The 10,919-nt window shown below is 41.8% G+C and overlaps 1 protein-coding gene across 1 annotated transcript in view; it reads left to right on the top strand.

Moving 5' to 3' along the window:
- The first annotated feature begins 9,256 nt into the window (after window positions 1–9,256).
- EGR3 (early growth response 3) overlaps window positions 9,257–10,919 on the top strand; it is a 44,658-nt gene continuing 42,995 nt past the window's right edge. The window contains exon 1 of the mRNA XM_089681513.1: window positions 9,257–9,937. Coding sequence (XP_089537639.1) covers window positions 9,787–9,937 — 151 coding nt within the window. The 5' untranslated portion in view covers window positions 9,257–9,786. The remainder of the gene's footprint in view (window positions 9,938–10,919) is intronic.

Here is a 10,919-nt window from a genome sequence, read left to right as displayed (position 1 = left end):
AGGACTGATTTTTTTTTTTAAAGAAAAGGACATTTAAAAATAACCCCCTCAAAAAACAGCGTGGGGTCCCTTGCCTAATCCTTATCAGACCCTTTAGGTTAGAAGGTTAGAAAGGAGCCCACAGTAAATTTTTTATTTTTTTTAAAGTGTGTGGGGTTCCCCCTAAAAGCCCTACCAGGCCCTTCAGGCCTAAACTCCTACTAGACCCTTGAGCCGAGCACAGGCCTGGCAGACAAGGAAAGGGGGGGATGAATGAGCACCATGTTGATGGGGACAAGGGCCTCTACCCCACGACCCTGAGCTGTGGTTGTGATGGTCTGCAGGGGGTGATTTATCGGAATCTGGAAACCTCCGGATCCTGGTCCCCCCTTTGCAAATGAGTATGGGGTACATAGTACCCCTACCCATTCACCAACAAAATGTGAATAAACAACAGTTTCAGCTCTTCATTAAAAAATGGTTCCCTCATTGTCATCCATGGTCAATCACAGTGTCCAGCATTGTCATGACGACGATGACTCGCCGGAATTGAAAAAAAAACCTGAAGCACGCTAACCCATCGGCACTCACCAATCACTCGCCGCTATCTGACATTTGCCAGTCAGATGTAAAAAAGCTGGCAGAGCTAGCGGTGATGTTACCGCTAGCTCTGCCCAATTGTGCTATGATTTGCCAAAACTGTGGTCAGGTGCATTGCTTTGGCCAATCACAATGCACTGTCAGAGCACAGTGCATTGTGGGGTGTGGCAGGCAAACAGTCTGCTGAACGCCCTTACCGTTTGTGTGTTTGCCAAACACACGTGCGGCCGATGTTCGAGTCGAACTTACATTCAACTTGAACATCGAGCCTATCTCTACCCCATACATATGAATGCAAAAATAACTAAAAAGGAACTCAAAGGCAAGCTAGTTAAGTCAATGGACATAAACCCTTATACTGGTTTGTGCAAAGTAAGGTATATGTACAGATGTAGGCAATTTTTCATCACATTACTGCATGATAAAATTCAAAATACTAGCCACAACATACAAAGCTATCCACAACACTGCCCCCAGCTACATCGCAAACCCCACCTGCAGATACTGCAGTCATTCTCTTCTCTCTTCCCAAGACATTGTGCTCTCTAGCTCCCTTGTTACCTCCTCCATGCTTGCCTCCAGGACTTCTCCAGAACCTTTCTCAACCTCTGTAACTCCCTACCCCAGTATGTCCAGTTGGCTTCTACCCCGAGTGTTTTGCTGCAAACAGTGCTGTGCTGTAGACATTTTTCGGAATCCTTCCCAGGAATAGAACATAAAGAGCTGGTCTTGAGGGACATGTACCAGTGAAAAGAAAACATTCAAAAATACTGTACAGAGGGGAGAGAGTCATCCCTTTAATGCGGCTTTGAGTGCGATATGGGAAAAACTCCAATAGTATGGCTCTAATCGCACTGCACACACCAAAAATGTGCAGGACCCTTTTTTTGGTCCGCAGTAGAATTGGATCACATGGGTATTCACACCTATGCGATCCGATTCTGCACATTGTGGATCGCTTTCGGGGTGTTGTTAACTTAACATATACACCAGCAGCGGTTCACATTAACAGGGTGCGATTCTGATGCGGTGCGGAATTCGCACAGAAAACACTGCAAATTCCGCACCGCATCAGTGTGGACCAGGGCTCAATGTCTGAAGTAAACAATTTTTGCACATGACCACAATCATCTTCCTGCAGCAAGTGAATGATCGTGTGGTAAAATAATGTTGGTGACTCATCCATGCCAGTTTGAGGGGCTATGGTCAGATTATCAGAAGGAGAAGAGGAAGAGGGTGCTTTACCTGCAGTTGCAGACAACTGCTTGCTCGGCCCCTGGAGGAGAAAGAAAAGGAAAGCTTTGTCAGCTTCTCCTTTGTGAGCTATGTCCATATAGCCACTCTCAGGAAGAAAAGGCAGACTTTGCCTGCTTCTAGACATTGCAGTCATCCTTATACTTTTCTTTTTAACATTCCCCATTACTGGCTGTGCTAAGCCACCGGACCTAAATTCAAAGTCCAGCAAGTGCATTATTTGTGGTTGGTTGATGCGGCAGCTAAAAGTGCATTAGTTTGGTCTGTGAACGCATGCTCAACCTGAACCTCATTCTTCTAATCATAAAGTTATTCATTCAAACGGTAAATCAGAATAGGTGATCCATGGGTAACTTTTGTAGCTTCAGAACATCTTCTGCTAATGGATAAGGGTGGATATTTCAAGGCTTCTGATAACAATAGTCATTCAATCCCTGGAGTAGACTTTATATTTTCACTCTTCACAGCTTTATCTAAATATTTGTAGCCAAAACAGATTCAGATTAAAAAATTCTGATTTTCTTAGAGGCCACAGTCACCAAGATAAAATGATGGGGGATCCTAAATATTAGAGCTGTTCCCAGCAAGTGGTGAATATAAATCATAGGGACAAATGTTTGGGAGACAGCTAAGATGAGGATTCCCCTCAATTTGGGGAGATTTTTGGCTCATTTCCCATTGCTTCTAAAACAAATAACCCAATGGGGTACAAATATTTTCCTACGCTGTTCAAAACTAAAAATCTGAACTAAAGAACCAAAGCTGAGGCCCTTTTGTATTGTTTAAAAACACCATGGTATACATCTCCCTTTACAAAAAATGTTTGCTCAAAAAAAAATCTATCCAAAAATTAAAATTCAGTGTTTGTTAGACATGTGCAGTACAAATTGATTTCCAGATGAAAATTCGATTTTCAGAAATTCAGATCTATAGGAATCTTCAAACAGACATAGTAACAAATATCAGCGAATCCAAAAAAAAGTTATAATGAACCTAACGAATGCATCTGTTTTATTAATTTCATTCGGATGACGTCACATGATGCGATAGTAGTTCAGGCTCATGGGGAATTTAATTCAATTCAATTCATTTTTAATTTGTTCGATTATTTGGATTTCAGTAAATTTGTGATTTAAATTGAGTTTGTAATTGTTAGAGCCAGTCAGTTCAGTTCCACAGACTAATATAATTATTAGATTTGAAAATTTTTGGGACTTGGAATTTTGCATTATTTATTCTGTTGCATTAAAAAATAAGGAATCCTTCCAAATAGTTTCGATATATGATTTTTGAAATATATAGCAATCTTCTGAAAAAACTGCTAAACTTTTTGAATCCAGCCAGAAAAACAAATATATGAAAGGAATGTTAAATACAATGAAACTAATCAAGAAAATGAATCAGTTCAACAAAACGAATATGACAAAACTAAAATCTTCAATGAACAAATTCATCCGAAATGTAACAAAATTAAAATTTCCAGTATGCACATGTCTAGAGTTTGTTGTATTTTAGTCAGCAGTTTGATGTTGGCTAATTAGAATGCATTTTTCAGCAAGATAATACTTAAGCAGGGTGGCCACATGCAGGGCTGCTGTTAGAAACCACGGGGCCCCATACAGCCACCCTAACAGGGCCCCACCCAAAAAAACACAGTTTATTATGCTTCAATTATGAATGAACACAGTGAGTGATCAGTACTGAGGGGGCAGGTAAATGTGATATATGCTATATTGCCAAAAGTATTGGGATTCCTGCCTTTAGACGCACATGAACTTTAATGGCATCCCTTCATAGTCCGTAGTGTTCGATATTGAGTTGGCCCACCCTTTGCAGCTATAACAGCTTCAAACTCTTCTGGGAAGGCCGTCTACAAGGTTTAGGAGTGTGTCTATGGGAATGTTTGACCATTCTGTCAGAAGCGCATTTGTGAGGTCAGGCACTGATGACAGACGAGAAGGCCTGGCTTGCAGTCTCCACTCTAATTCATCGCAAAGCTGTTCTATCGGGTTGAGATCAGGACTCTGTGCAAGTCAGTAAAATTCCTCCATCCACCCCAAACTCGCTCATCCATGCCTTTATGGACTTTGCTTTTTGCACTGGTGCGCAGTCATGTTGGAACAGGAAGAGGCCATACCCAAACTGTTCCCACAAAGTTGGGAACATTAAATTGTCCAAAATGTCTTGGTATGCTGATGCCCTAAGAATTCCCTTCACTATAACTAAGGGGCCAAGCCCAGCCCCTGAAATACAACCCCACACCATAATCCCCCCTCCGCCAAACTGTACACTTAGCACAATGCAGTCAGGCAAAACTTCTTTTTTTTTAATTACTTTTAGTAGACAGGGGGTTAGAACCTCTGTTAGGTATTAATTTCTGTCTATGAACCTATTGTTGATCATGTTTTTCTTGGTGCCTTGGTTCACCAAAACAGGAGTAAACTGGACATCTTTAAATGGAGAGATTTATTTTGGTGGCAGCTGAGGATTTCCATTCTTTGGGGAATTTTTCTTTCACTTTATGTTGTATCTCTAGATTAGGAAGTGAGTTAAAATTTTCCTAATGGGGCACAAACCATAATTAAAATCTGACAGGCCATTGAACTATTCCCTACTCTATTCATAAATGAGAAATGAAAATTATTTATCTGGAGTTTCCACTTTGTCTCCAGTAATAGAAAGACAGGAAAAGTTGGTGCCAGATGTATCCTTTTTTTGTTTCAGCAGCCAGTGTAAGACTCCCACTGAGAACATAATTTGTAATTATGGCTGAACTGTATAGGATGATGACACAAAAAAGACAGACTCTACCTGAACTGCAATTTCAATATAGGTGGCTAGTTCAGGCCTTTTTAGCTCACTAGTTCTTACTCCTTCCTTGGACTCTGGTAGGTTGATTTCCTCATTACAATAATAGCAGAGTCCAGCTCAAAATTCTGCTTTTTTTTACCAAACCATTTGCTATCATAGTAGATGTTTGTTTGTGGTTTCTTAATAGTTACAGACCAGTAACACCTGATAAGCTGAGCTCTGGATCCTCCACAGAAGAGTGGGTGGGAGGTGCGAACTACATTCGTTTTAGTAGAGTTGCTCTTTAAAAAGGAATACTTGGAAGCACATGACGATATACAATGTATCCAAAAAAGTCTGGATCCAAAGGCATTGAGTTATTAGAAATTATCATTTTCCATCCCTTTTAAATGCAGTCCAGGAACGGCTTTGTAATGACACAGAAAGGTTTTCTGGAATATTGTGAGTGATTCTTACAAAAGCTAGGATTTATGGTGTTTTACGGTGATTAAGCCTAAATGGTCATCCGACCCTGGACTGGCTTATGCTATCTGTCAAATCCAGTGACAAGAGAGTGGGGAAGTGGGGCAGACCTGCCTAGTGTGTGTCTATAGATGCACACAGCCTGGTTTGGGATTGAGTCGGTATGAGTGCCCTCAGAGTAAGTGGCTTGCTGTGAAGGCACTCAAAAGGAAGGAGGAGCTGAGAGTGCTGGCAGGAGACAAAAGAAGAGGAGGATTGGGGCCACTTTGTGCAATACCATTGCACAGAGCAGGTAAGTGTAACATGTTTGTTATATTTATATAAAACACTTTTTTAACTTTACAGTCACTTTAAAGGAGAAGTATAACCAAAGCTCTTTTGGTATATTTATCTTATGGGTTACAGGACTGCACTTAGTTCTGCACTCCTGTGACCTGTTTTCAGCTGACAGCGGGCTAAAGTCTGCTGTCGGCTGACGTCAGATCCTACTTAGAACCCTGGACTGGCAACTGGCTCAGCCTCTCAGTGATCCACTGAGAACCTGAGCCAGCCGCTCCTGCCTCCTTTACAGCCCAGTGCTCCAGTAAGCACTGCAGGGGCAGAGCAGAGAGCCAGAGACTGACAGTCCTGGATTTCTGCTCAGAAGGGAAGCATAGAAATGACTGAGTCGTTGATCGCTCAGTTCTCTGGGCGGAGCCGGTGGGGGACAGATGCAGCATCAAATTGAGGTATATATATATATTCTTTTTTTTTTTTTTAAATACTCCATACTTCTCTTTTAACCACTTCCCGACCGGCCGTTGCATATAAACGGCCGGACGGTGGCACTGCAGGGTCGGGTGGCCGTCTATAAACGGCCTCCCCGCACCCTGCTTGTGCGCGCTCCCTGGGAGCGCGCAGCACCGCGATCCGGTGCCCGCTGTGTCCTCCGGACACAGTGAAACACCGATCGTCGGACGGGACCTCTGTACGAGGTCCCGATCATGTGATCACTGATTGGCCAATCAGTGATCACATGCAAAGTAGTAAGCAAGATGTCACTTGTGACATCATTGCTTACTACGTGTGAAATCTGTGAATGATCACAGAGGTCACATGGTACAAGCCTATTCACAACAGCCTTGTACCATGTGACAAGCTGTGACCAATCACAGCTCAGTCAGTACTTCTCAATGAGTGCATGAATGCACACAGAGAGAAAGAGAAATGATTGCTTTTACATCCTATATGGGTGTAAAAGCAATGTGTAAAAAAAAAAAAAAAAAATCTTCATCACCCCCCACAAGTAGTACAGTGTCACCATGGTGACACTGTACTGCTAGGGTGACAGTATGTAAAAAAAAATAAAAAATAATAATATAAAAAAATAAAATAAAAATGTAAAAAAAAATGTTTAAAAATTATAATTTTTGTTATAAACTAATTTGGATTTTTTTTTTTTTTTACTAAAAAGATAACGGAATAAATTTTGGCAAAGATTTATGATGAAATATTATTTATTTGCAAAATTTTATAAAAAAACTTTTTTTCAAAATTTTTGGACTTTTTCATTTACATAGCAAAAAAAATAAAAATCCCAGCGGTGAATAAATACCACCAAAATAAAGCCTTATCTGTTTCAAAAAAATGGTAAAAAATTAATTTGGGTACAGCGTTGCATGACCGCGTAATTGTCATTCAAAGCGTGATAGCGCTGAAAGCTGAAAATTGCCCTGGTCAGGAAGGGGGTAAAAGTGTCCTGTCTTGAAGTGGTTAAGAAGTCATGTGGCCACTCAATGCAATTTAACCCTAAAATGCATAAGGTGTCCTCTACTGTAAGGAACTCCCTTCCACAGTTGGTGGTGTCAGCAGGAAATGTTGATAATTAAAAAAAAAACAAACCTTTAAATAGGCATCTTAACAAATGCAATATGCAGGCATATGGGAAATAGTAGAGACATACAGCAGGTAAAATAAGTATGAACATGTCACCATTTTTCTCTGTAAATATATTTCCAAAGGTGCTATTGACATGAAATGTTCACCACATGTCAGTAACAACCCATGCAATCCATACATACAAAGAGCCAAAACAAGTTCAGAAATTAAGTTATGTGTAATAAAATGGAATGACATTGGGAAAAGGTATTGAACACGTGAAGAAAAGGAGCTGCAAAAGGGCATTGAAAGCCAAGACACCAGGTGAAATCTATCAGTAATTAGAAAGTAATCCTGCCTCTTATCAATGCAAATTAATATTAGCTGGGTCAGTCTCAACTGATAGCTTATAAAAAGGTTTCTCCTTACCAAGGTGTCACACAAGAAAAATCTCAAGATGGGTAAAAGCAAAGAGCTCTCTCAGGACCTTAGCAACCTTATTATTACAAAATATACTGATGGCATTGGTTACAGAAGGATTCCTAAACTTCTGAATGTTCCAGTGAGCACTGTTAGGTCTATAATCCAGAAGTGGAAAGAACATTTCACCATAAACTGGCCATGACCAGGTGCTCCTTGCAAGATTTCTGACAGAGGTGTGAAAAGAATTATCAGAAGAGTTGTCCAACAGCCAAGGATCACTTGTGGAGAGCTTCAGAAAGACCTGGAATTAGCAGGTACAATTGTTTCAAAGAAAACAATAAGTAATGCACTCAACCGCCATGGCCTGTATGCATGCTCACCACGCAAGACTCCATTGCGGAAGAAAAAGCATGTTGAAGATAGTTTAAACTTTGCCACACAACATTTAGACAAACCTGTGAAATACTGGGAGAATATAGTCTGCTCAGATGAGACCAAAACTGAACTCTTTGGATGACATAACACACCATATTTGGAGGTCAAATGGCACTGCACACCACCCCAAAAACACAATACCAACAGTGATGTTTGGAGGTGGGAGCATCATGGTGCGGGGCTGTTGCTCAGCATACAGTACTGGCAAACTTCATGTACTCAGATATTCTTGATAAAAATCTGCCATCTGCCAGGATGATGAAGATTAAATGAGGGTGAACATGTCAGCAAGACAATGATCCCAAACACAAAGCCAAAGAAACTTTCAATTGGTTTCAAAGAAAGAAAATAAAGCTACTAGAAGGGTCCAGCCAATCACCAGACTTGAATTCGCTAGAAAATCTATGGAAAAAAACTAAAGATCAGAGTTGATAGAAGAGGGCTTCTATAGAAGGGATAGATTTGAAGACTGTGTGGAAGAATGGGCCAAAATCACACCTGAGCAATGCATGCGACTAGTTTTTCCATACAGGTGTCTTGAAGCTGTCATTACCAACAAACGATTTTGTATGAAGTATTAAATAATTTTCAGTTAGCGTGTTCAATACTTTTTCCCTCTGCCATTCCGTTTTATTACACAAACTTTAATTTCTGAACTTATTTGTTTTGGTTTCTTTGTATGTATGGATTGCATGGGTTGATACTGACGTGGTGAAAATTTTATGTCAATAGCACCTTTAGAAATGTATTTACTGACAAAAAGGGTGACATCATGTTCAATACTTATTTTACCCGCTGTAACTACATACACACAGACTGAACTGGATAGAACGTTGTCATTATTTAGCGTGTAACAGGACACATAGTGGCTGACTTACTGAAACTGAAGAGTGCAAAATCTAGTGCGCCTCTGCATAGAAACCAATCAGCTACCAGGTTTTATTGTCAAGGTTTAATTGAACAAACTGAAGTTAGAAGCTGATTGGATGCTATGGATAGCTGCACCAGATTCTGAGTGCTCCAGTTTTAGTAAATCTCCCCCAGTGTTTTTATGTCTGTCCTGATCCCAGCTTTGGAAGACTGGAAAGCAGCAGTTAGTAGTAGAGAAAAGCCATAACAAAGAACAATGTGCGCAGGTTACATATAATGTCAGTATGAAGGAAGTGGATCTGCCCGTGGAGTGCCTCTTCTAAGCTGGTACGGATGTCAGACCCGATCCTGTGGTCCTGTCAATGTGCAGCGCTGTATGTACACAATGCGGTCAGCCAGTCGGTGGCCGCCTCTCGCTTTCTCTCTAATGTTCCATTGTGAGGAGGTTCCATGCTGACATCACTCCAGTGTGTGTCCATATATGGACAGTTACGTCACTGGAGCTTCCCCGGGCGGAGATAAAAGCAGCCGGAGTCTCCTGTCAGAGGGAGAGGAGAGAGAATTCTTGTAGCATCTCCCCGGAGGGATCTGACACTCTATATCCTCCATCCCCGGGGGGCACAGCCAATAACCCCACCCCATCCCCACCATACATACCTACCCCAGTCTGGGGCCCCCAGATTACCTGTCCCCACACCTGTTACACATCTCCAGCACCACCCTAGTCTCTTCCACATGCACGGCGGCTCTGCTCCTGACTTGTCCCTTCTTTGCTCGTGTTGTGTCTATAGATCGCACATTCCTCCATCTTATGGGGTAGCATTGCAGTCCTTCTGATCTTCATCCTTCATTTCTCCATCTCACTACTACCCCCTCTCAGGGGGGTGCATGGGGCAGACGTGACAGCCATCCGTACTATGGAGCACAGTCGGTGTCCCCTTTGATTCCTGTTCGAGGGTTCATCACAGCAGGGGCCAGTCCAGAACCTTCACCCCCTTCCCAGGCACAGCTCTGATCAGAGGGCACATCTCCTACAACTTGGACGGTGGGAGATCTACGGCGCAAAATCCATCCTGCCCCACTGTAGCCGGGGCTATGACCGGAAAGCTGCTGGATAAACTCCCGGTTAATATGACATCGCTTCTACCGGACAACCTGTACGCCGAGGAGGGGCAAGACCTGTCAGGAGCTCTGTCCATCTACCCAGGTGGGGGCAACGAGCAGCACTACTCCGCCATGTCTGCAGGTAAGTGACGGAGCGATACAAAGCCTTTACCTGCATCGTGTTCTAATGATCAGTACCTATAGAACAACTGTCATTTCCAGTACCTATGGGTCTTCTGTCATTTCCAGTACCTTCAGATCAACTGTTATTTCCAGTACCTATGGGTCCTCTGTCATTGTTAGTAGCTATAAGTCAACTGTCATTTTTCAGTACTTATGGGTCATCTGTCATCGTTAGTACTTATGGATCAACTGTCATTGTCAATACCTATGGGTCAACTGTCATTTCCAGTACCTTTAGATCAACTGTCATTTACAGTACCTATGGGTCCTCTGTCATTTCCAGTACCTTTAGATCAGCTTTCATTTACAGTAACTATGGGTCCTCTGTCATTTACAGTACCTTTAGATCAACTGCCATTTATAGTACCTATGGGTCCTCTGTCATTGTTAGTACTTATGGATCAACTGTCATTGTCACTACCTATGGGTCACCTGTCATTGTTAGTTCCTGTGGGTCAACAGTCATTTGCAGTACCTATTGATCATCTGTCATTTCCAGTACCTATGGGTTATCTGACATTGTTTCCAATACCTAAGAGTCCTCTGTCATTGTTAGTAGCTCTGAGTCAACTGTCATTTTTCAGTACCTATTGGTCCTCTGTCACTGTCAGTACCTATGGGTCTTTTGTCATTGTTAGTACCTATAAGTCCGCTGTCATTGTTAGTACCTATGAATCAACTGTTATTTTCAGTACCTATGGGTCATCTGTCATTGTTAGTAGCTATAAGTCAACTGTCATTTTTCAGTATCTATTGGTCCTTTGTCATTGTTAGTACCTATGAGTCAATCGTCATTTTCAGTACCTATAAGTCCGCTGTCATTGTTAGTACCTATGAATCAACTGTCATTTTCAGTACCTATTGATTATCTGTCATCTCCAGTACATTTGGGCCCTCTGTCATTGTTAGTACCTATGGGTCCTCTATCATTGTCAGTACTT

The sequence above is a fragment of the Staurois parvus genome, unplaced genomic scaffold (assembly GCF_062004578.1).
Source record: "Staurois parvus isolate SC_StPar_1 unplaced genomic scaffold, SC_StPar_1.0 ptg000269l, whole genome shotgun sequence".
NCBI lineage: Eukaryota > Metazoa > Chordata > Amphibia > Anura > Ranidae > Staurois > Staurois parvus.
Note: the sequence above shows the minus strand (reverse complement) of the source record. Positions and strands in the feature narration are given on the sequence as shown.